The sequence below is a fragment of the Lepisma saccharinum genome, chromosome 17 (assembly GCF_977018435.1).
Source record: "Lepisma saccharinum chromosome 17, izLepSacc3.1, whole genome shotgun sequence".
NCBI lineage: Eukaryota > Metazoa > Arthropoda > Insecta > Zygentoma > Lepismatidae > Lepisma > Lepisma saccharinum.
This window is the reverse complement of record NC_139245.1, coordinates 7,236,762-7,263,539: the sequence shown is the minus strand read 5'-3', so window position 1 is coordinate 7,263,539 and position 26,778 is coordinate 7,236,762. Positions and strand designations below refer to the sequence as shown.

At 39.5% G+C, this 26,778-nt stretch overlaps 1 protein-coding gene across 2 annotated transcripts in view; it reads right to left on the bottom strand.

The window, feature by feature from the left end:
* Positions 1-3,324: 3,324 nt before the first annotated feature.
* Positions 3,325-26,778, bottom strand: part of LOC146001491 (uncharacterized) — a 28,214-nt gene continuing 4,760 nt past the window's right edge. Inside the window, exons 2-6 of one of the 2 annotated variants that reach the window (XM_083138869.1) lie at positions 18,747-20,414; positions 12,605-12,748; positions 10,846-11,089; positions 6,524-6,808; positions 3,325-4,327 (exon numbers count right to left, since the gene is read on the bottom strand). In XM_083138869.1, the coding sequence (XP_082994995.1) occupies positions 4,125-4,327; positions 6,524-6,808; positions 10,846-11,089; positions 12,605-12,748; positions 18,747-20,393 (2,523 nt within the window). In that variant the 5' untranslated portion in view covers positions 20,394-20,414 and the 3' untranslated portion in view covers positions 3,325-4,124. The remainder of the gene's footprint in view (positions 4,328-6,523; positions 6,809-10,845; positions 11,090-12,604; positions 12,749-18,746; positions 20,415-26,778) is intronic. The other variant, XM_083138870.1, reaches the window with a different exon arrangement.

The following is a 26,778-nucleotide window of genomic DNA, read 5'->3' as shown; positions in this document are numbered from 1 at the left end:
CGCAGACGTGTAGTGGGCCAACCCCAGATGCCGTCATGCATCCCCATACCATCACTGACGCAGGTTTCTGTACCCGACGTGCATAACACATTGCTTCACTCTGTTCCTCCTTCCGACAAATGACTGTTTTCCGTATTTTCCCGTACACAACATTGAAAATGGATTCGTCCGTCCACAAAACCCTGTACCACTGCCGAAATGTCCATCCCCGGTACATTCGTGCCCACCGTAGTCGATTGCCTTTGTTCAACATGGAAAGGAAGGGTTTACGTTTCGCCTTGTACACTAGGTAACCGCATCGCTGTAGGTAACGGCGAATGGTTCTGGTTGACACTTCAATGTGAAAGCGTTCTCGAGTCCACAGTCGTAATTCGGCCACAGAAACATGATTGTTGGTCTGGATATAGCGCCTAAATATCCATAGGTCACGCACGCTCAGCAGGCGTTCTTGACCGGGGGCCTTACCTGGCTCTGTAGTACCCGTATTTTGGTGGTGTTTGATGATGCAGTGGACGGTTGACTTGGGTAAGTTCAGTTGGCGCCCTATTTCCCGTTCACTGATTCCATCCCGTTGCAACTACACCACTCTTCTCCTCACGGTGTTGTCAATAGGTTTGCCCCTGGCCATGGTGATGATGATGCACTGCGGTTCCTCGGTGCACAGCACACGCTTATATACGGCGGACTCCCTTATCGTGTCCGTGACGTCATGCTTCCGTCGAATGCGCCACTATCTGGAATTTTTCCGTATGGGTCTGGTGCCTGGTCGAAGTTCAATGTCACACGTATAGTTCCCCGTTTTCGTTCTTTACATGACCCTGGGTGCAACATGCTGGGATCACGATTCTTGCCTGCTCACCCGCCTCCTCTTACACACATGCGTCACTTCTGCGGGTCACCCATTCCACCGCTTATGCCTCTGTGCATTTAATCACGTATTCCTTTCTGGTCGAACTTCATTGTCACCAAGGTTGTAATACTTATGTCCAACAAGAGAACTAAGAGACATGACATTTGATATCTTGTGGATAAGAATTGCAGTAATCAATAGTACTTAACTGACTTAGAATTTAGAAACATTACGCCAAAGTTGGAGTCAGTGGAACTATTTCAAGGGTTAGGATTGCTAACTGATTGATTTTTATCTTGCGTCACTTTTCTGCCACTTCTGTCTAATCATGGTGATGAACTGGAGTTCCATTTTCATAAATGTGAATTGTTGGGCTTATAATTTGTTGACAAAACAGATTTTGTGTAGTTTGTGTGCATTGTTCATTGAGATAACTGTTTTTCCAAGAAGTGCACTACTAATTTTTGCTTTTGAAAAATAAAAGCCGCATGTGGCAATTTAAATATGAGTGACCCACTTCATATAATTTATTATTTTTGTTTACTTGTGAATTAAAATGTAACCATATTTGGTTTACATTTAATCATCTTATTTGTAGTCTATGGTTGTTACAATGTTAAAAAAAAAAAAAAGGTAAAGTGCTCCCCTGCGAATAGCACCACGCCATGAAGGCGTATAGGGGGTGTGGGGGTAACGGCCCACACTTTCTTGATCCGGTCGTGAGTGGGGGTGATGTGATCAGCATCACGCCCCTGACCACCTTTACCCCCCAGGGTTTTCCCCAGGTTGTTGTTACAATGTTACAAGGATAAAAACACAGTTATTGGTTGTTTACGTTTCAGAACACACGCTCCCTTCATCAGACATTAAAAAAAAATGTCTGATGAAGAGAGAGTGTGTTCTCCTGAAACGTCACAACCAAAAATTGTTTTTTTTATGCTTGTAACAACCATAGACTACAAGAGAAATAATTTAATAATCTTATCGTAGGAATGGAAAATAAGAAATATCAAATAAGCAGAGAACAGGTAAAGATTTGTCTCCACGTGGCATTCACATGTGTTCTAGAAATGATCGAGTTACAATGTTTAACCTATTGGGACAGCTGGTCTATATCGTGATCCAGCACCATGTGATGGTATGTTAACACATCACATCTTCAAAAACTAATTATATTTCAAGTTTTTGTTCATTAATACATGTATGATTTTAGGACATACTTGAATATCAAAACAATAGTTATTTTTAATGTTTCAAAACACTTTTTAACGAAGTTTATTTTCCTTCAAGAAAAGATCTGCAATGTTATTGAAATATGGCTCTGGCATCAGTCCTATGCATGCAAATCATTTGAAATTTGCAGGTTAACACAATGAAAGACTACTCCTAGGCAACATGTCACTCGTATTTAAAAAGCATTTTATGAAAGAAAAAAATAATCGGAAATTGGGTATTCCTACCCAGCTGCAAATTGAAAATGATGACCCTGTCTTTTAGTATGAATGCAACTACAATTACCCAAAGTTTCACACCCAGTATTTCAATAATAAGGTACCAGCAGGGAATAAAGAAAAAGCATTGAAATTACAATTTCCTCAAAAGGTTAAAAGAAAGACTGCCAATATGGAAGTTGTAATCCTAACTTCCTTGGCAAAACTCCCCAAGTTTCTGATGATTTATCCATGTGAACCTAAATGTCAAATTGTACACTACTCGTGTACTTCTAGCACTTCTGTCTGTCCATAACAGAACACTACAGAATAAATTACTAATGACGGGCTCGGAAGTTGAGGAAAAATCTTTTTTTTTTCCTAGTAGTGTCCGAAGATGAGGCCCCACATAATATATGTTCATTTTGGGTCATTGGATGCCAAAAAAAGGTGTCCGTTTTTGCCTTTTTCGGTGTTTTTTGGCTTATTAGTCCCTTTTTAGCCTTTTTTTCAGTTCTTAACGGCTTTTTTTTTGCAACTTCACCTTCTTTTGACTACGTTTTTACTGCCCATTCTCAATTCGAATCATCATCAGTTCATCACCTCTTAAACATCCTTTTTGTAGTAAAGAAATAATAAAGAAAATAAAGAAATATATTTGAACCATCTCTGAAATGAGAGAAAAACATTTTTGGACGACTGAAGCAGGTACGGTACAAGGTCCTTTAACCGTAACTTGTCTGGAAGGTCGCGCTGTAAGTGGCAACTTTCTCTTGTTTTGAAGCTTTCAGCACGGTGTATACGACCAGGCAACACACGCCTGCAAAAATCTCAAGGTGCCGTGCAGAGGGATGGGGTGGGAAGGTTAAAACTGATAAAATAATTAATTTGGATCACATTTATACGTCCTTTTTTTCAGTTTTTAGGTCCTTTATTTGATATTTTTGGCAATTTATAGGTCTTCAACTTCCAAGCCCTACTAATGACGATTGCATTTATCCATTCTTTAAACTAGTTAAAATGAAAGTGGAATAAAATAGCAACTTACATTTCATTATTTGTATCAAATTTATTTATGGAACTTCTTGGTTTCTTAACAGTGAGCTCCTTTAAGTTTGCCCTTATTTAAACTAAGCATGATTGTAACAATAAGGACAGTCTCTAACAGATGTTTCAATAATTTGAACTTAGGAAGACAACGTTTCTTTCTTTCTTTACAATTATGTGCCCAGGGGCTCGTTATAATATAAAGTAACCAAAACTTCACCCCCATGATTTCTGGTATTAAATATCCTGGTGTTATTGCCAAAAATTCAATACCTTTACAACAATCATTCATAGTAACACAACATTTCATTTCAACAGAAGAAAATCGCTGTAATACTTAGGCAAAGAAGAATAAATATGAAAAACGTCAAAAGGGGAAAAAACAATTTTACAGATATGCATACTCAATCGTTTTTCTTTGGTATAAACACTGTTCTGTTAAGGTTTTTTTTTCCAACATCAAAGAATATTTCAAACTACAATTCTATATAAACACACTGTTAACAGCATTATAAAAAATATTGTACATATTTCACAACTAGGTACTCAAAACGCGAAAGTAACTGCTTAAAAATATACATGGCACATTAGAAAGTGACTACTTTCTTTACTACTCAGCGACATCAGGGTGTAGCAGCCTTTTAGTAGATCACATGTTATTCTTTCCCTCACTTTCATGAGGAAACTGTATAAAATTTACAATCAGTTACTTTTTCTTGCTCTGCACATGCTTTGGCATGAAAAGTCCTGTCATTGTTTTTTTATTACAAGGAAGAGAATTCACCTTCTACGGTCACTTATACTAGCATTGTCTTCATATCCTGCACCAAAGGCAATTCTGATGCCTGCAGCAGATCCTCAAAGGCAGGAGATTCCTTCACAACAATTAATGTAATACCAGACTGATATGCTGCTGGTATTGTTATGTGTTCCGTAAGGACCCGCTGGTATCCAGGAATGTTAGGAGCAGCATCTTCATGCAGAATATTCACCACTTGACCTGTGAATGAGAGCATAACAGTAAACAGAAAAATACCTATAGCCAGAGTCCCAGTTTCTCTGAACCATATTTACAGATGTCCACTTACTGAAAAATTACTGTCTCTTGACCAGGAAATTGACCATGGGTATTACAGTTTATGATACATCACACGTAGGGCAAAGAGAAATTTGGAGTGGCTACCTAGCTTCATGCTTTTTGTCACAGTTGCTTGGCAGTGTTACACTGAGCATTGTTCGAGTAACGTGTGATTGAAATGGCAAGTGGGAGGAAGTGTCGGAAAAAATGTTCAGATAAATTTCTCTTTTTGCAGAGATAAAATCATAATATCTCCATGTACTGAGAAACTGTTTACAATTCACAATTCAATGCAGTTTTGTAGAGGATGCAAGAACTGAAGGTCATGAGAAAAAAAGGAAAAAAATACCTACCTAACTAACTAACTCTCTAGCCTTCTTAAACCCGAAGGTTCATGGCTGCAGCAACACAGGCCTTCCATCTGTCCCTAACAATAATTACCATAATTAACCATAACAATAATTGATACACATTGCTTATTCAAGGTTATGAGATACTCTAGTAAATAGAGCATAATTGTCTCTCCACAACACACTATCATTATCATCTTGCCATTAAGGTTGCAGATGAGAGTCCCATTAGACATAAATTAGTTGCACGATTGTATGAGAACCAGATGAGGACAACTCCAATGTTTCAAATTTTCACGAGAAGTGTGATGTATTCTTAGAAATGTCCGACTCAAAGAAAGTCAGTAAATTGGAGATTTGTGACCTCAATTTACTGCAAAGGGTTAGGGGTGGAAATATAGGGTGTCTACAAATGATTGAAGCAGTTTCAATATGTTACTGTACGTATATTATTGAACATATCGTGAAGTAACTTTACAGTTTTGTAGAGAAACTCAACAAGTTTTGTGACACATTACAAGTGTTCGATATGTTCCCCCTTCATGATTCTGCAAACAAAACAAAACAAAAAAAAAAAAAGTAAAGTGCTCCCCTGTGCTTAGCACAACACCGTGAAGGTGTATAGGGGGCGTGGGGGTAACACCCCACACTTTCTTGATCCGGTCATGAGTGGGGGTGATGTGATCAGCATCACGCCCCTGACCACCTTTCCCCCCAGGGTTTCCCCCAGGTACCCATGTTATTCGACGTTGGGTGGATGCCGGGGCCGCTTCTAACGTTAGATTCTGCAAACCAACTCTAATTCAAGTTCTTCCCAAACGCAATCATGTCCCTATCAATTCGATCAAAAGCACTGATGATAGGAGCCTGCAGTTTTGCTAGATCACTAGGTAATGGGAGGCACAAACACTAAATCATTCAAATATATATTTTTTTATAAAAAGGCACATGGAGTTGTCAGGGGAGCGTGAGGCAATGACAGCAGTTGTTGATCATCACTTCCACAATGACCGATCCATCGGTTTGACACATCATTGCCTTGTAATCAAGGGGCCCTGGGTTCAATACCCAGGGAACATAGAAATCCCATAACTTGTAATGTGTCACAAAACTTATTGAGTTTCTCTACAAAACTGTGAAGTTACTCCACGATATGTTCAATAATACACATACAGTAACATCATGAAACTGCTTCAATCATTTGTAGACACTTTGTACATCGACCAGACTCCAAATACAGCTCTTCAGATTAAACAAAACAAAAAAACACACTTTCCTCTTGTTCTTATGCAATGTATATCATCTGCTCACCATTCATACTAATCATTTCAGTCAAAAGTGAGAGAAAGGTGATCGAATTAACAACAATTCAACATATAATGAAACCTGAGAGCTATTTGCAAGTTGTAACGTACATGTTAAATAAGAGTGCAATAATTGGATGATAATGTTGTCAACTTGTAATCGAAGATCCAGGTTTGTTTCCTGGTGGAAGGACATTGCACTTATCCCACTTTAAAGTGTATATCCAGTTCAGATTAGTCTATCTGGGTATAAACATTAACACTTTGGAAAACATTTGACTACATTTACTGTCATACCACACAGAGATACCTTGTTTAGTCAAGATTTATCCATGTGCACAAAAATAAAGACTTCACAGTATTTTTTTTAAAACAAAAAGGTTTACAGTTAAGTTCACTATAACTGTTGAATTATTAAGTCACAATTACACAAATCTGTTAACAATATTAATACAATAACTTACCAAGAACATTCATAATTTTCCACCTGGGATCAGGATGCTTCATCAGAGGTCGAAGATCGCATCTGTCATTCCAACGAGAGACAACATCACGGCGCCTGATCATAAGCACAGATGGGCTACAAAGCTGAAGCATGAGTGCTGCCTCTGGTACACATTCCAAAGGATTTGTTAAGTATATGCCTCGGGGGCCTACACCAAATATCATCTGGTGATGCCAGGCATCAGGTACTGTACTTCCAGGGCCAACACCTTTCTGCAAGTTAAGGGTAGCTATCGGAACTGCACCTGAAATAAAGCATAAAAAAGTTTTTTTTTTTAAAATCCTTCCAGATTATCATTGTAACAACTGTGGCATAATGTAATCAAAGATTGATGACACATATGATGTTTGGTTATGTCACAATTAACCTTGAATGGAACCACCTGTTTGTTGACAGTTGAGTTTACTGACTGTTTAGTAGGGCTGACCAATACCACATTGAACAGATGCCAATATTCTTACTCATTCCCACCAATACGGATACTTGAAAATTGTGACAATTCAAAAGTTGTTCAGAATATTTATAAATTTTCCATTGCAACTATATTATAACAATCTGCCCGATTGATTGAGTTGGTGTTTTAAGTCCACTTTATGCACAGTAACGCTAATCGGGACTGGACCTACAGTTTAAAGTTGGATCCGAACCACTTGTGCCTCCACCGGGTATAGAACCCGGGTCCCCTGATTACAAGGCAACGACGCTACCACTGCGCCACAGGGGAGGCCCAACAATCTGCCAGAGTTTTGATTTAAAATATTCATAATTCCACATGAGACAACCATTTAATCACAAAATCAATTTCTCCATAGAATCTGAACTTTGCAGAAGTTACCAGATGCAAAATAATATATGGTAATTTTCAGTGGTTTTTACTTTATGAAAATCAATATATCCCATTCTATTGCTGGTTATTTCTTCAGAATACTTTATTGCAAATTCGGTTTTCTTCCTGAAGCTTGTTATTATGTTCACACTCTTTTTCGTTAATTTGTATGCTGGACCATAGGCGTGCGCAGACCCTCTGATTAGGGGGCTGGCAAAACACATCTGACTCCCCCCCCCCCAATTCCTCAAGAAGTATAAACATTATACGTAAAAAAATATTTTCAATATTGCCCCCCCCCCCCCCTTACATATTTATATGGAGTTGCTGCCTCCGGCAAAAAACTTGATGCAAGTTCAATTGGGAAAGAAAAACTTCAGCCCATCCCACTGTTTACTGTAGTCATGGGTAGGAGACAGAGGCGTACAAAGGTAAATAATAAATAAGGTTAATAAAAAAATAAGGTGAATTTAGCTGTACAATAGCTTGTTTTGAATGTGTGAAATTATATTTTTTGTATGTTGTAGATGTCTAGGTGTAGTACGTCTGACAGCCACCACAGCCTACCACATTCTTTCTTCTGTTGAATAGGTCAGTCGAAACATGGCGCAGCAACTGGAACATTGCACAAAAGTGGAGGTGCGTAGTGTCATTCCACTGTGTTTTGGGACCGTCTCAGTGTTAATCATGTGGAGTTCGTGCCACAGGTTACAACAATTACAGCCGAGAGGTACTGCCAAACTATGGACAGACTTAATACCACCATACGCCAAAAATGCATAGGAGCACTACGACAGGGTTTGGTGTTCTTGCACGACAATGCGAGACTACATACAGGGTGCACACATAGGTGGTTTCAAGTGGGAGGTTCTCGAACACCCTCCGTACAGTCCTGATCTTGCCCATTTGGACTACCATCTGTTTGGCCCCCTGAAGAAACACCTCCGTGGAAAACGTTTTGACACAATTGAAGCAGTACAAAAGGCTACGTTACCTGGCTCAACAGTTTGGAGCAAGAATTTTTTGCGGCCGGGATGGACGATTTGGTCTCCCGCTGGAATAAATGTTTGGACAGCAGAGGCGACTATGTGGAATTGTAATGTGATACCATGTGCACATACTGCAGTTTCATATTTGTACTCATTCACGTTTCCGAATAAATTCAATAGTCACCTTACTTTGTGATTCTCCTTTATATCTAGTGTATGCCCAGACACATTGAAAATTCCCTTAGTGTAACTTTAGGCGTAGTATAGTTCAATTACGTAGGAAATAGTACACCCCCCCTGCCCGTAGTTGCTTGGAACTTCCATAGGTTTGAAAATATTTAATTTTCTTTAAGAGCATAATATCATTTAATAACGGCTATAAGATCCCTCTACACCAAATTTCTAGGTGAAACTTATAGGGCATGGATGCCCGGAAGGATGGGGGCAAGGATGGCCCCACCTCCCCCTTGAAAATGAATGTCAAACTAATAGTACATATTTCACACATATAAAATGATTTCAGTCACAGTAATTTGCATTAATTATTATAATAGGGATGCAGGAATGTGATACTTTCAAACTCAAGTGGTGTTTTTTTGCGACAGCAACGCTACAATGAGGGCAATATACCTTGTTTAGTCCCCTGGGAAAAATTCCTTGTTTGCCCCTCCCTGAAAAAATTTGCGGACATGTCTGATTAGGATGACAATTGTTCCCTCCCCCAACAGTGGGCACGCCTATGTGCTGGATGGTTGTACACAAAAACAATTAAAATCACCATAGATTACTTTGTATCTATAAAAAGTGATTATGCAAACCTTTAAAAACAACCTAGATGTACCAGAATTCACCAGCATGTATCAGACTGGTGGAAAAAAAATTACGTTGAATTCGGTGTAATCTGGAAAGCTTCATACTGAAACAAACAAAGACTAGATTCGGAAAGCACATCTACATTCACGTTTATTAGGCAAAAGTAACTGATAATGACTAAATCACAAAATATATTTTATGAATATAATTTAACTTTCATGTAGCGATATCTCATTATGCACGTACACTACGAATTTAAGTGGTATTCTTTTGTAAAAAATATTGAATATTGCAACTGGAGGCTTTCCGCATGTTGCAGCAGAATACAGGCACATGGTTTAATGAATCAGCATACTTTACTTCCCTTTGCATGCATTTGAAAGAGCAGTACTACATAAAATGTCAACAATATATGCCTTCATCCAGTTTATTCGTTCTCAGTGCAACAAAATTGGCTTCACATTCCGCACTATAGCTAACAAAATGGATATTGTGAATCAGAACAAGTTTCAAAGCAGATGACAACATTTTGATTCACCAGCTGCACCAGCTCTGCAGGTTTAACCTGGTGAAAATTCTGGTGGACACCAGTGAAATACGGAATGCCAAAGCATGCATTAGGAATGCACCAACCTGTTCACCGGTGGAATCTCAAAAGCATCCAATGTTATTACCGCAATAATTAAAATTATACATTTTACATAGTTTCCAGGATATTAAAATTCAATGAAAGTGTCATGTGGTATTTTTACTTTCCGATACCAATACCAATGTCCCGGGTGTGATATTTTGGGCTCCGGCTACGGGACATGTCCAGGTTCAAGTCTCCTCGGGAAGCGTAAAAACTTTTCTCCTAAGATTTCAGTCTGTGTATAATGATACAATTGGGAAGCTAAGAATGTGTAGCGTAAACCAGTCATGGTAACCTACAATGACTGGAGGTTGATTGTGCTGAACACACGTTAATCCGTAACTAATCGGATGATTTCCCACATCGGCAGGTGGTAGTTATGTTCTGGCCCTCATGGGCTGTTGCACCATGGGTTATTGATACACCATCATCAGCTTATCCATACTGTTAATTGTGCCATGAAAAGATGAAATTATATTGCATGTCCACTAACAAGAAATTGGTTAATATTTTTATGCTATCAAACAAGCAGTAGTTATTGTTTATTGAGAATAAGAAGTGAAGATTTGCTACTGATCTAACATGTCATTTGTTCAATCCAGATAGGACAAAAAAAAATTATAAAAAGGAAAAGAAATACAAGAGATAGTTAGATTCCATTAGGACTTTGGTTTCCCCTGACACAAGATAGGTGAGTGAAAGGGCAGGACATGGCTTCTGGCCATAAAAATATACTTTTATGATATATATCTGAGAAGTCAGATTAATAAAGCTGTCCAATTTATTGTTTCATTCCACAAATTGCTACATCAGTAGAGAGCTGGTTCTTTTTTGCACATTAATGTTACTTACTCTTCTGCATATTTCATCCAATTTAACTTTCAGAAATAATACATCTTTATAAGCAATTGTTGGAAAAGGTGGTACATCAAAGAACAAAAGGGTCTAAGACCATTATAAGCAGAATTATAATTAAGAAATAAAGAATTTAAAGGAAAAGAAATTTAAAAAATGTACTATACCTTTCCTCATCCAAAACGAAAGCCACTTTGTCAACGAAAACATTCTCTCAGGGAACATGTGAAAAAATCTTGCATATAATTCTCCATCTGAGGCACATTCAACGCCACGAATTAAATCAGAATGCATTGCTCCAGCTACTGACCGTGAGAACAGGTACTGGGGAAGTGGTGCTGTTTCCGCTCTCAATCTAGTCTTTACACCTTCTCTTACTTTATCTACAGAAACTGGGATATTTAAAGCCAGCTGAAATAAAATGCATGTCACAGTTTCATTAATAATGCAAAACAATTATATTATCCATTTCAATCAACACAACGAAAAAATGCCGGAGCATTCCATTGTCACGAATGGGACACCCAGACTACATTTTTGACATTAAACTAATTATTATATTGATAGTTAAGCAACATTTTTTCTTTACGGTATCCGTGCAATGAATTATGAAACTAAACACTGTTGATTAAACATAATTAACCTTAAAATACTTTCCCTGATTTATAGCTACAAGTGGGACAGATAAAACACTACCTCTTTACTTAATAAGAACTGTATTTTAATTTCTGTGAATTTGCAAATTATTATTTAAAAAAAAGACAGGAGAGAAGGTATTTGACCCTTGAATGTTCTAGTGGAGTTGGAGGGGAAATATAAAAGTCTAAGGAGAAAAATAATTGTTTTTTTGGTATCACGGGTGGGGGACAATACAAAACAAAACCAAATCAAAAAGTTAAAATAAACAAAAAATATGTAATATACCTTCTAAGTTAATTATATATAATACTTGAATTTTTATCCGAACGGCAAGTTTAGATTGTTGACTTGGACGAGAACTTTGACATGGAATGCTCCTGCTGTATTTAACATTGACATGTTGGCTTTCCTCCCACAACAAAAAGGTCATACTGTTTGCGACTATACTTCTACACTTTATCTAAAGACATACACTGAACAGATTACTATTATCAGATATCTCTAATGCAACAACAGCAATGTGAGTTCATGCACTAACTTAACATCCAATGTTAAAAAGCTTGGCCGGTGTTCAAGGACGTATTTAGGGGGGTCCAGACACCCCCCCCCCAAAAGTACAAAAAATAAATAATGAAAGTAATGGAATAATAAAATAACTAAAAGTAAATAATGAAAATATACTTCTTGCTTAATCGAGGGTTACTTATTTCCTCTAAACTTATTGGAAGACAAGGATTATATTGTGATCATTCGACTTTGAATGACAGTAGAAAATTTATGCCAGATTTATTACTACTCACAATGTAACATTCATAAAATATCACTAGGAACTTAATATTCATCAACTGGATCTAACTACTTACAATCAATAAATATTCAATTCTTTCTACTTGACACTAATTTCCTTGCCAGGGCAGTTAGCTTTTTACAAATTTTGCCAACCTCAACTACACGTAAGCTAGAAATGAATACATGCTGTTATATCATTATTCTTATACCGTCCTTTTATCTATTCATGTAATAAAAATATATTAATTAATTTAATATAATTATAATTATTGTAGTATAAACAATATTATTATTATTATTTTGAGACACTTGGTCCAGACCCAGCCTGAAACAAATTTCTAGATACATGCCTATCAGTGTCAGTTCCGCACAAGGTTTCTGCACTCTGTTTAAGACTATTTTGTGTTACTCTCATCTAATTGGAAGGATACAATTCTGAAATCTGTTTCAGTGATACATAACCAGTTTGATATAATGCTACTACCAGCTAATACATACCAGTGCATTAAGGACTGCGGTAGCTCCACAAGCAGATGTTGAAATTTGTGTAACTTGCTTCACACATGCTTCTTGTTCAGACCATATCATTGTCCTCTCCACTGGTTTTCTCCCAACATCACTTTCATGTTGACAATCACCCTGCTAGAAAGAAAAGTGGAAATCATGTAGTTGCAAAGAAAACCTGCCTTTTCTGAATGGATGTTTCTGTCTCCATTGTAGGGGCATCATGCACTATAGTGTATCTGAACCTTAAAAGTCAGTATGGAACTAAATGGAGTACTTCCCTCTCTCTCTAATACATGAGTTTTGCCAATAGCTCTGTCCATCTCTACCACCGCTGCATTGCGAGATGTTACAAAATTTACAAAATGTAAAAGTCAAAAATTTCAAACAGTGAAATCATTATCCTGTAGAGTTTTTTATGCTCTATTTACTGGCGGCATTATATAACCTGTGATAAATTCAGGTGATTTGAATTTTTCATAATTATGCAATTTTGCAAAATGCTTAATTTTTTTCACAACTTCGCCAGTTTTTTCTACAGGATCTATGATGTTTGTAGATATGATATTCTTCGCCTGAGTGAATTAATTTGCTTATGAGGAGAGTTTATTCAAAATATCCAATGTATGTGTGTATATATATATATACACACACACATATATCCAATGTATGTATATACAGGGTGTTTCTAAAGGTCGTTTACAACGCTTGGGAGGTGATTCCTCACACGAAAACAAGCAAAAAGTCTAAGTTCCATTTTTACGACTGAGGCTTCGTTTCCGAGATAGGAGCCTCGCAAAAGGTGACAAAGTGAACGTCACACCTGACTGGGACGAATACTATAACAGATAGAGAGGCGGTTCCAAGGGAATCATAAAGGAATCGTATGTGCTCAGTCCGGAAGTCACTATGAAAAGTTCACTGCACGCATGCGCAATGGAGTCCTCAAAGGAATTGGGGATTTCCAGCAACAACAATGCATGGAAAGTGTATGTAACGCAGCAAGAAGGACCGTGACAATGAGAAATGCGTTCAAGACAACACATCCCGACCTCAAACATCAAAACATGAGCACCGAACACAAAATCCGAAAAGTTGAGCACGGTTGCATACCCCAGTTACACGCGAGGAACGAACGAATCATGTCATGTGGCATACGAGAGACACATTACTCCACCAGGAGGAGGGAAAGAAAAACACAATATCAGATGATTGCGACAACGTGTAATTTTACACGCGACAACTGCGTAAATCCCCCCCCCCCCACACACACACACAACAAACAACAAATGCTACAATGTCTTGCGTGTGCGTTTCACTGTACACCAACTGAAGATGTCACTTTCAACATACAAAGGGGGTGGGGAGCAATACCAAGAGTGTTCTCACTGGGACTTGTCGAGAACGATAATCACAGACGGTTTTCAAAATGTCTGCCGTTCACTTCTACGCAGAGATGACAGCGACGAATCAAGGATTGTCGAGTACGAGCAAACAAGCTAGGTGTATATGCTACCGTCGCGGCGGCGACGTTGATGCGAGCAACGAGGTCCTCAGCTGATGTGACAGGTGTGTCGCATACGAGGGTTTTCATATCTCCCCAGAAGAACAAATCGAGAGGGTTGAGATCTGGCAACCTCTGTGGCCAAGGCATAGGTTCATCCCTACCATTGAACCTATTACGAAACACGTCATGCAGGAAATGTCGTACATTACGATCGATATGAGCTGTTGTCCCATCGTGTTAGTATCACATTTCTTGCCGCAGTGCCAAAGGTACGGTCTCCAACAGTTCAGGCAGAACCTCACTAAGAAATGCATGCTACGTGCGATCAATCAGGCGAACAGGGAGAATGTATGATCCAATTAAATGATCATGTACTATCCTGCACCACACATTCACTGAAAACCTGTGCAGGTGATGGGCCACAAAAAGTACATGTGGGTTGTCAAAGTCTCAGACATGACTGTTTCTACTATTGAAGACATCCATCCTGGTGAAAATGGCTTCATCTGCCCACAATACCTTTCCCCAGAAGTGATGGTTTGTGTCCAGCTGATTCAACAACCATTGGCAAAACTCAATACGAGGTCGAAAGTCACGAGGTAACAATTCTTGTACTTTTTGCAGTTTCAAAGGGTGCATTCCTTCTTTTGACAACACTCGCCAAACATTCACATGACACGTGTTTCGTGCCCGAGCGAGCACGCGCGTACTCGTGCCAGGATGTTCTGCGACCGCTGTTAACACATCTTCTGCAAACTGATATGTGCGTACACTTCGGGGTCTTCCAACGTCTTGCCGCGGTGGTAAGACTGACCCTGTTTCACGCAGTCGACTGTCCACTACCTGAAAGAAGGCGTGAAACGGTAAACGTTTATGTGGAAAGCATTCTCCATAAAGACAACTTCCCTCACGGCTATTAGCACGTGCCTCCCCATACATGAGATGCATGTCTGCTAACTGCTGGGTCGTATACGCAGCCATCTATGTAATAGGGAGCTGGAACTGCAAAGCATCGTTTTTGTTTAACACTGGCACACTGCAAAAATTGACCGTATCACCGTACGAACACCAAAGACCAATTGTTGCGATACTTGACTTGCCCACTCCACCACGTCAACTTCTTTAAATACAACATACTAGTACTCTTCAATGCGTATGACAACCTAGAGCGAACTGCTGATCATATCCCAGCACCTGCAACACGATTGGGACGACTGCCGGAGAGAACCAACCTTTCGAGCTCCTCTCGCGGGTACAGCAGCCATGAAGGTCAAACATAGACTACGAGAGCCAGACTTGCCTGCGCAGCGCTTCCAAAACTGGTCTCTTTTACGTCACAGTGATCGCGCGCGAACACTCTTGGTATTGCTCCCCACCCCCATTGTGTGGTGAAAGTGACATCTTCAGTTGGTGTACATCCACACGCACTGTCCGTGCGTAAGATATTGTAGCATTTGTTGTTTGTTGTGTGTGTGGGGATATTACGTAGTTGTCGCGTTTATAAATACACGTTGTCGCAATCATCTGATATTGTGTTTTTCTTTCCCTCCTCCTGGTGGAGTGATGTGTCTCTCGTATGCCACATGACACGATTCGTTCCTTCCTCGCGTGTAACTGGGGTATGCAACCGTGCTCAACTTTTCGGATTATGTGTTCCGTGCTCATGTTTTGATGTTTGAGGTCGGGATGTGTTGTCTTTAACGCTTTTCTCATTGTCACGGTCCTTCTTGATGCGTTACATACACTTTCCATGCATTGTTGTTGCTGGAAATCCCCAATTCCTTTGAGGACTCCATTGCGCATGCGTGCAGTGAACTTTTCATAGTGACTTCCGGACTGAGCACATACGATTCCTTTATGATTCCCTTGGAACCGCCTCTCTATCTGTTATAGTATTCGTCCCAGTCAGGTGTGACGTTCACTTTGTCACCTTTTGCGAGGCTCCTATCTCGGAAATGAAGCCTCAGTCGTAAAAATGGAACTTAGACTTTTTGCTTGTTTTCGTGTGAGGAATCACCTCCCAAGCGTTGTAAACGACCTTTAGAAACACCCTGTATATATACATACATTGGATATTTTGTATAAATCACCAGACCGTAACACGAAAAAGTTGGTTAATGAGAAACTTTTCGGTTTGTCGCGATACACATGCAGACCAAGCGAGAAAAGTGTTGACCATTGTTTGAAGTTATTTTTAGAATGCATTGTTACTCCACAGCACCGTTATTTATTCCGCAATCGTAGTTTGTTTATGCAGGCTGTCTCACGTATCAAATTCATTGCGCGCCATCAACGTTACAATTCAGTTGCAGGCAGGTGCCTCAGTTCATAGGAAATGCAGTGCACTTTATTTTCCATAAAAAATGTATCTTAATGTTTGTTTTTGCATTTATTTAATTCTGTTTATGTAAAGGATACAACGTTCAACAAAAGAAGTAACAATAGTTGTGTGTATTACACATATAATGCAAATGTAAAATGGTAAATAGTTACATCGAAATATAAACATTTACATGCAAATCTTGAGGTAACTATAGTTTTCTTTTTCCAAAATGCATCAAATACATAGATTTTGATGATTTCCTATACGATATTAAGGATGTAAATTTGTCACAATCATTAGCGATTAACAGCGACTCGATGCAACTTGTTTGATGATCTGCCAACGCAGCGCTCCATTTAACCCATACAGATTTTTAAGGTTGAGACGCTCTATAGACTACTGTTTGATCTGATGGGCTGGAGCCGATACTAGCCCCCGACATCAATTATGCAGGACCGCAAGAGGTTCATTAGATCCAGTGGCCGACTACTACATAATTTAAACCTAATTTTATATTTGTCAATATGCCTACGCATAATTGAACTATCACTCTTCATGATTATGTCAATCTATTTATTAATATTTAATTTCAAGAGAACATATTAACTGATGCAAAAAGTTCATATACAGGGGTAGAAAAATACAGGGCACGCAGTCATCATGGCATCTGAATCTTCATATTCAGCTCTAATTTTTTTCATTTTTTAATATTTTGAGTTCATGTATGGACATTTTCATTAATTTTTTAAAATAACGTAACAGTATACATTTTTTAATATTTGTCTTTTCTGCATCACACGTATTATTAAATAGCCAAAAGTGTCAGAAAAAGAACTTTAAAAGCACAGAAACTAAGAACCAAATTGCATGCTAGTTCTCATGTAGTCTTCAATATTATTATGAAAAAATTATAAACATGCACTAAAGTTCAAATCACAAACCCTGAGACCTTCTGTAAACAAAACCACCTGCATGCAGAAAGCATTGCAAACTCATAGAAGTAAAATAATCCACATGAAAATCCAGCGTTGTTACAGGATTCATTATGTAAGGTAAAACAATGGCCAATTTGTAGTATGGGATATGCTGCCGCAAATGACGTCTCACTTTAAACCCAATGCTCTTTCTTTTGTACTTATTGCTTCACCTTTATGGTTAACTCTTTGCACCAGTAATCACTTCCCATAAATTTGGCTTCTTTCTTGCATGTGAATTGAATATATTTTACTTACATTTTTTTTAGACAAAATGATATAACATGGTAATGTATATTTCTAAGGATGATATAGATAGGAGTGTATTTGAAATTTGTTTATACATTTTATGTAAATTGTATCTTATGTAAATAAAATATATAATGGGCATAAACAGCCACATGCATTGCTGTAAGTCCAATAAATATATTGATGATGATGATCAAAACAAGACAATGGAAGTTCGTAAATTTATTGCGGTTGGAAACTTTGACAAGCATCCTAATAACGATTTTTGTTCCGCCAAATATAGTGCACTTCGTAAAATAACTTGGTGACATGGCAAGCAAGATAAGTGTGAACATTTTGTAGTAATATGCATTGTAACTTTCAATGAGCTTAGAGATTTGTGTACATAATGATATTTTATGACATTGGTTATTTTCTGAAAATAATCATGTGAACAGCAAGGAAGTAGTGCAACTTAGTAATATTGCCTGACTTATCCTTAGAAAAATAACATGCCGTGTTCTATGCGTGCAGGAAGGTCTACGTGTTCTCCGAGCTTGTTTTCAAAACACCAGCAAGGACAGCCTTTGAAAAGGGGTGAGAAACAGATTCTACTCAATATTTATGTAACGTTCCATCAGTGGTATCCTGAGAAACCAGTAAATGAAGTGGTTAAGTTGGTATCCCAGTGCAGTGGTGTGTCAGTGTCTGCAGTTTTAAGGGTTATGAAAGAGAGAATGACCGGGAGAGTAACAATGTATGCGGCTACATATTCGTCTGCTGTTTTGAGAGCGGGTTCTCACATTCAGAGGCTCTCACATAAAATGAATAGGTGCGGCGAACTATGAGTGTAACAGCAGATGATTGCGGTTATGAATCAGCTGACGCGGAGTGATACATCGAATCGGTAAGACCGTTTGTTTACAGAAGGTCTCAGGGTTGGTGATTTACACTTTAGATTTGAAATCTTGCTTGGAACATCATGAAAGATGTGTTGAAACACAAAAATATTATTAAACCTTAACCCAACAGTATTATTACTGAACTAAATATATTGTGCTTTTCTCAGGATGCATGTTAACATGAAACAAAGTTTGTACTCACCATATTTGATTCATCATCTGCTAGCGATGCTTGCTTTTCCAGCACCAACCTTTTGGCCATGATACAATGATAAAGTGCCGACTGTAAATTGTACTTCCTTGAATTGAAACCTTCTGCATGTGTTTTATAATTTCCATTTGTAGCACACAAGCCAAGGGATTCGTTCAGCAATTCAATGTTTGAAAACTCTGTATCACTCTCCCCTGGAGGCCACAGATCACCATTCACACTGTGATGACCCCAAGTGTCTCTTACAGGCCATGTTCGAAGGCAAACATTAGGCGCTTTAAGGTCAGAGATGTTGCTGTGAACACTGTGACTCTGAACTAGGCTCGTCCTTGAAGGAAAACCAGTTTCCGATTCCGGGCTCAAGTCCGGTACCGACACTGACCCTATGTTGATGTTACCATCCTCATGCGAAGTCCCAGGTGAGGGTTCGTCTTCACCTTCACTCCTACACGTGGCTGAACTGCCACTTGCCTGTTGCTCTCTGAAAGGATACGAAGACATAGAAGTACTTGGAAGTTGAAAACAATCCAGGTTGTTCTGTTGTTTGTTTTCAGTCTCGTGTTTCTTGTCACCACTATCACCCACTGCGCCTGCAGTTGAAGCGCCAGATGCCTTAGAACACAACTTATCGCCTTCGCTCGATTTAGACGCACACTCCGCTGACTGGCACCCTAAACAGTTGCAATTGTATGAATTTGAAGCACATGTCCTCTCGGAGTATTGTTCACCAAGCTCTTTGCCGTCCACTTCTTGCTCAGAGTCCGTGCCAAAGTCCCGTTCACACGAGGGACCAGGATCAAAGTCCATTTCAAGATAATCCATTTCTGGAGAAGATGCTCCATTGCTTTCACTGGAAGCTCTCTCTCTCGCACCATGAACTTCTGGCTGTGGAACGCCAGGCAGTCGAACAGAATCATTAGCACCAACATTAGGAAAATCAGAATATAACATATCATTATTTAGAATGTCTAACTTAAAAAATGAGCTAGGCAAATCAGCAGCTTGGTCTCCTTTGTATGTGTAAATACAGTATTCATCAGACAGACCGTCATCCCCATCGTTACCAGTGTCGCTAGAGCTATCTTCGTCATGCTGATCGTATGCGAAACTGTCACAGTTGACACTATCACTCTTATCAGAATCGTTTTGATGTGGGGAAAGCGAACTTTTACCACCTTCTGCATTGTCTACACCATTGCAATCAGACACAGGGTACCTTGAAGAAGAGGAACTTAAGTCTTGCTCATCTCTGGAAGCAAGGGAATCTACACAGTTTCGTTCGCTAGCTTCTCCACATTCTTCCGACTCACCAGCTACATCAATTGCACACTGTAAGTTAACACTAGCACTATTTTCGGAGGAGCAGACAGATTGGCATTCAGGACCACAAGACAATTTCCTTGTGGAAACATTGTTACTTAACTTTGCAGATGTCCCAGAAGAATAATGTGTTGATATTCCATTGGGAATACCACACAGATAATTCTTTACTTTTGGGCGTGCACCCCCTATGGCAACATTCTGTAATCTTGCAGAGTCATTATCTTCCTGCAGGTCAGCTGCATTCCCTGGACTGTGTTCTGTGGCAGAAAGGCCATTTTCTTCATTTTTTACTTTCCCATTTGTTCCTTCGTTCATTTCTTATATCTGCAGTCAAACCTAAAAGAAATGAAACAAAAAATATTAAATTGAATATGGTACAAACCAATAATTCTGAAATAATCAATTAATTAATATAAAACTATAAACTGGTTTACCAACGTGGTCTGATTTCCTGTTGAGCTTAGTATCAATATCAGAGCATTACTTAATGAAATATCCATATAAGTAAACAACAGAGCATCCTGTCTTGAACAGCACTTAATTATCAGGAAATTACAATTGGGTCTGGAAGTTATATGGGTAGCCTTGATCCTTTGTACACCTTTGAGAAAGTGATTTATTCTGTTTATATATGTTTACTATTGTCTTTTATCTCACAGAGATGTTTTATTGTGAAATAAAGTATGTTTGTTACCTCACCATGAAGCAGAAGAGCCTTGAAAGCTTTGAGCAAGTGAATATAGCAACCAACACGACATTCCACAAAAGCAACTATACTCTGTCTTGGGAATCTCTGGAGCAAGCGAACAAAAGCAAGTCTCTGTGTAAGTAGTGACTCCAGGGGACATGGCTAATGAACGTGTGCAAGGGAATGGGATTGCATGGAGGGATAAGAGCGACTGCTGTTACCATATTTTCCAGCAGGGTGTACTGCTTCCTCCACTACTCCGCCTTTATGCACTGCTTTGCTCCACAGATTCCCAGGATACAATACAATTTTATGTTGTTAGGTTTGGAGATGATAGCAATTTCGAATGTGTTCTTTCGCTATTTTAGTGTGCATACAAACAGTTTTTACTAATAAAAAGTGTCAAAAGTGGTCAGAGATGGCAAGTTTTTACATATGTGGGCCATACTTTGGGATCATATAACTCAGTTATTTGCATCTACTGCACACTGGAACCAATTTTATATTACATAAAACATTGAAATATGTTGATTAGAAAAATTATACATAATTCTCAAGAGGGTTAACAGCTCTGTTACATGGATGATTACAAGTTAAACATGTAGCCTAAATAATTTTGTAAATAGATTAGTTGTCACATAATATATTTACTACCACCACCAAAAATAAAGTTACACTGTGTGAGAGTCGTCGCCCCCCTATCCCTCGTTTCTATCCGGCCCTCTGGATTACTTCCTACTTTCATCCCTCAATCTCTCCTTTCACCTCACCCTGGGTGCCAAGCGAGCAGATTATATTTGCGCCGGAATTACAAAAGGGGGGGGTTTCACATAACAATTTATATTTGTATGTCCCTGGTTCGTTTACACATATACAGCAAGTGAATATACAACTGGTTAAATGGACAGTACCGTAGTTCTTGAAATTAAAGCATTCTCGTAGGATATATTGGTTTATTTTACGTAGTTATATATATACATATTTTACAGAGCGTTTCCATGAGTGTCTTGCATAGATCAAATTACCAAATCTCTAATAATATATATGCGCACCTATGGCATAACCATCGGCACTTCCCTTACCACCGAGTTAGCAAAACTATCTCGGTGGGCCTATCCTCAGCTTAAATGATATTCCGTTACAATTTGCGTTTCCTTACGCCTTCACTCCTTCGTTTGGGCATCAATTAATCAAATCCGGAAATATCCACATAATCAAAGCTTTTTCTAAAAGGGGACTTGGGACAGCAATAGGGGCTGGCATAACCAGATGCTACATTATGATATCCAGTTTAGCCACCATAAGTGGACTAAACTTGAGGAGACGTTCCTCTTTCGTCGATCAATGGGGAAACACTGTTTTCTTGCTAAAGCCCACTGGCTCTTTTTATAGCCGGGGTAAACGTCCGTGGACGTGGACCCCGTAGCGTTGGAAAATTCCACTACAACGGTCTCTTGAAAGACTGCTAGCTCCCCCAACCGGGGAGGTAAGAAACAGGGGAATCTAACATCCAGCAAAGCACAATTCAATAATATACACTTACATGCAATAATAACATAAAAGTACACTCATGGAAGCATATTACTTAACCCTACACCTTGTAGCTGGCCAGCAATCAATTATTACAATATACCAAAACCAGTAATGGTCAATCCGACCGTTACATAGTTCCCCCCTTCAAGAGGAACAAGAAAAAACAATACACTCAAAAACAAAATCACCATATTTACAAAAGCATCCAACACAATTACTCAACACACACTAAAGATATTCAACTGTTCTCAGAGTATCTGAAAAATGAAATAGTCACTAGTTCAGTCACTTTATCACATTGTCCACAATGTTCACAGATTCACCAAGCTTCCTCTTCCTTGTGAAATCCGCCACTGAAGTATCCTCTCTAGGATGAAGTCTTCATGACAGCATCTTCCTTGAAGATGGTTTTCTCTGGTTCCTGGTTCGACTCTCCACCGAGTCCTTGGCTTCGACTCTTCACCGAGTCCTTTGTTTGACTCCCAACCAAGTCCTTGTTCGACTCCTGACCGAGTCCTGGTTCGACTCTCGACCGAGTCCTGGTTCGACTCTCAACAGAGTCCTGGTTCGACTCTCAACCGAGTCCTGGTTCGACTCTCAACCGAGTCCTGGTTCGACTCTCGAACCTAAATACACAATGTGTCTTTCTGTTTACAACTTGGAGACACGCAAATAAATAAACAGTGTTGTGAAAATGAAGAAAATAGGGGTAAGTTATATACAAATGAAAACTAAATAAAAAAAATAACAAATAAAAGAAGATCCGCGGTCGGCTATTATGACAGCTGGGATTGCTGGCTAGGCGGCCCGACGGTAGTCTTCCTAACCCTCATTAGGAGTTGTCGCGTGGCTCCCCTTGGCTGTTTTCTGTCCCTCCACCTCGCAGCAAAAGCTGGTGGTTTATGGCTGGACAACTGGCCTGGTTCAGCTTACACAATCGGACAATCCTTCCCATTCTTTGCCCTGAAAGTATCTTCTTTAATCCTTCCAGACATTAAACATGGACCTGAGTGTTCCGTTTCAAGTTCACCATTAACGCCACGCAATCTACCAGATGTAGTGTGCTCTTTCAGCCACACCTTGTCTCCAATGCGAAATTTACATGGCCTACTTTTGATTTCGTTCTCTTCATCCGGGAACATCTGTAAGGCTGGGCTCGTTTTCTTGTACTTCAGTCTCACTTCTTCTGTCTTCCTTTTGCTGGAAACAGTACAGGGAACGCAACTTCTGACGTAGCGAGCGATATCTCGTGTCATTCCAAGCCACGAATATTTCTCCTTGACTTTTGCTATCGTCTTCTGCTTTCCGCAGTGTCCTGCAAATTCAGAATCGTGATTTGACGTCAATATTTGAGATTTCAAACTCAACGGGACCCATATCTTGGCCGTTCCCTTAGAATCTTCCTTGCAGTCTATCCTCCTGCACAAAACTCCCTCCTCATCCAAAAACGACTGATTGGCCAACTTAGCAACTTTCTCCTCATACTTCCTACTTCCAGAGAAATGCTTTCCCTTCAGTTGTTTCATTATATGAGATAACAAACTGTCTCTCATTTGCTCTGAAACAAGCGATGAAGTTTTTTGTAGCCTCTCAGAAACCAGTAATTCATCATTTTCATTGTCCTCCAAAGCAAAAGGCAACAATGATAATGAATGGTTCTTCTCGTTCGTAGAAATGGAATTTTTTCGAGGAAATTTGCATTCCCTTTTTATTCCGGTCCTCCGTTTTCTCTTCACCTCTTTCGAGATTTTTAGAGAGCATAATGCACCAGCGTTTGCAGTCTTCTGACCTTCGAGTCCTTGGGAATCGACTAATTGGCCCGTATCCTCATTCGTAGACTTCCCGCTATTCTCATGTGCATGTGTGTTGCATCCATCCAGGCGCGAGTGATCTGACGAGTTATTCCTTTCCTGTACCACGTTATTTCTCTGCATAACTGTAACAGCAAATTCTCGTTTACATGCACGCTTCGAGAACGTGTAAATCACGTCGCTATATTTGAACGACCAACCGTTCTGCTCAATGTGCAAAATTATCCCACTCTGCTTCAAAAAATCCCTTCCAACGATTATGTCACGGAAACAATTCTCAAGGATGATAAATTTATGCTTAAATTTCATGTTATTAATACAAACAGTAGCATACATCTCGCCCTTCGACGTAACGCAGCCCACAGCTAATGAAATGTTCCATTTTCTCGTCTTCATGAATTTATTTCCATCCCTCTCTAACAACTTGGCTGTTTTCAAACTTAGCGTAGAAGCTGAAGCTCCCGTATCTGCAAATAATACAAAGCGTTTGTTGTTAATTTTACATTGAATGAGAGGTTCGAGGTCTTGCTGAAAACAGCCTTCTCCATTCAAAAAACGGCCTTTGTTTCTGCGTTTTCTCCCGGCGGGCGACAGAATGTTTATTTGGGGACGCTGCTGACCTCCCTTTCCAGCGGGTTGGTTCCTTTTATTGGCCTGTTGACATTCCTGACGTTTATGGCCTTCACAACGGCAGCCCCAACAAATCAACTTTGCAGAATTTTTATTGGCCCCCGCTTGCCCAAAAGTTGCATCAAAAGAGGGTCTCTTTTGCCCTACGGTCGCGTCACCGCCAATGCCCCTTCTTGGTAAAACGGTTGTTTCACAGTACTTGATCCTTTTTCCTAAACCTGGATTGAGAGAGCATAAGGGTAGCTGGTCACTCTCGGTTCCCCCTTCGCTTGTCCTCGCGGACAAAGCCAAATGTTTTCCTCCTGTTCTTCGCGAGGTGTCCTCTTCAGTGTTGCAAACTTCAGAAAAAGATAATTCCGTCTCACCGGCGAGCGGTGAAAAATAAAGCCTTTCTGAATACAACCTTCTCTGAACAATGGCTGCTTCAGATTCCAATTCCTTCAAAGTATGAAATTGCATCCCATACAAATGCCTTCGGAAACTAGGGTGTGCATGAGATAGAATATGTTCTATTACTTCACATTCCTCTGTCTCTTTTTGCCTCATAGAAAACAGTTTTCTCATTCGACGAATAAACAAAACCAGAGATTCTTCGCTCATTTGGAAGCGATTCAGAATCAAACGGTCGATCTCATTCTTATAATCTACAGAATAATATTCTTCTAAAAAAGCATTTTCAAAGCTCTTGAAATCTTCAAACGGGCGTGAAAATCTAAACCAATCCCCTGCAGCCCTCCTTAGCGAAAACGGAAGAATCTTGTCAAACAATGACTTCTCCGAAATGCCCATGACATCTTTATAATTCCGCAATTCCTGCAAATAATCATGCGGCGAAATCTTGTCATCGCTCCCTGTGAAGACTGGAATCGGTAAATTTGACTTATCGAGAATTTTCTGAACTTTTTTCTCCTCTTCCTTAGCACTCTGCTGTTCAGTGCGAGATAAAGCAAGATTATTTAATTCCCTAATAATTTCCTCCTGAGATTTATCGCTTATATCCTGATTACCCAATAGCTGTCCAAGCAAATCTCTATCAATTTGTACTGCCATTTTTTCTACTTTACTTTTTCCACTACGTAATAACATTCACTTCTGTACGATCTTCGTTGTAAAAATTAAAAAATCTATCCGTCCGTCAGTCCGTCTATTTTTCAAACCTATAGACCTGACGACATTTTATACAACAAGATATATCCTGGACAATAGAGCCCCCATATGTGAAAGTCGTCGCCCCCCTATCCCTCGTTTCTATCCGGCCCTCTGGATTACTTCCTACTTTCATCCCTCAATCTCTCCTTTCACCTCACCCTGGGTGCCAAGCGAGCAGATTATATTTGCGCCGGAATTACAAAAGGGGGGGGTTTCACATAACAATTTATATTTGTATGTCCCTGGTTCGTTTACACATATACAGCAAGTGAATATACAACTGGTTAAATGGACAGTACCGTAGTTCTTGAAATTAAAGCATTCTCGTAGGATATATTGGTTTATTTTACGTAGTTATATATATACATATTTTACAGAGCGTTTCCATGAGTGTCTTGCATAGATCAAATTACCAAATCTCTAATAATATATATGCGCACCTATGGCATAACCATCGGCACTTCCCTTACCACCGAGTTAGCAAAACTATCTCGGTGGGCCTATCCTCAGCTTAAATGATATTCCGTTACAATTTGCGTTTCCTTACGCCTTCACTCCTTCGTTTGGGCATCAATTAATCAAATCCGGAAATATCCACATAATCAAAGCTTTTTCTAAAAGGGGACTTGGGACAGCAACAGGGGCTGGCATAACCAGATGCTACATTATGATATCCAGTTTAGCCACCATAAGTGGACTAAACTTGAGGAGACGTTCCTCTTTCGTCGATCAATGGGGAAACACTGTTTTCTTGCTAAAGCCCACTGGCTCTTTTTATAGCCGGGGTAAACGTCCGTGGACGTGGACCCCGTAGCGTTGGAAAATTCCACTACAACGGTCTCTTGAAAGACTGCTAGCTCCCCCAACCGGGGAGGTAAGAAACAGGGGA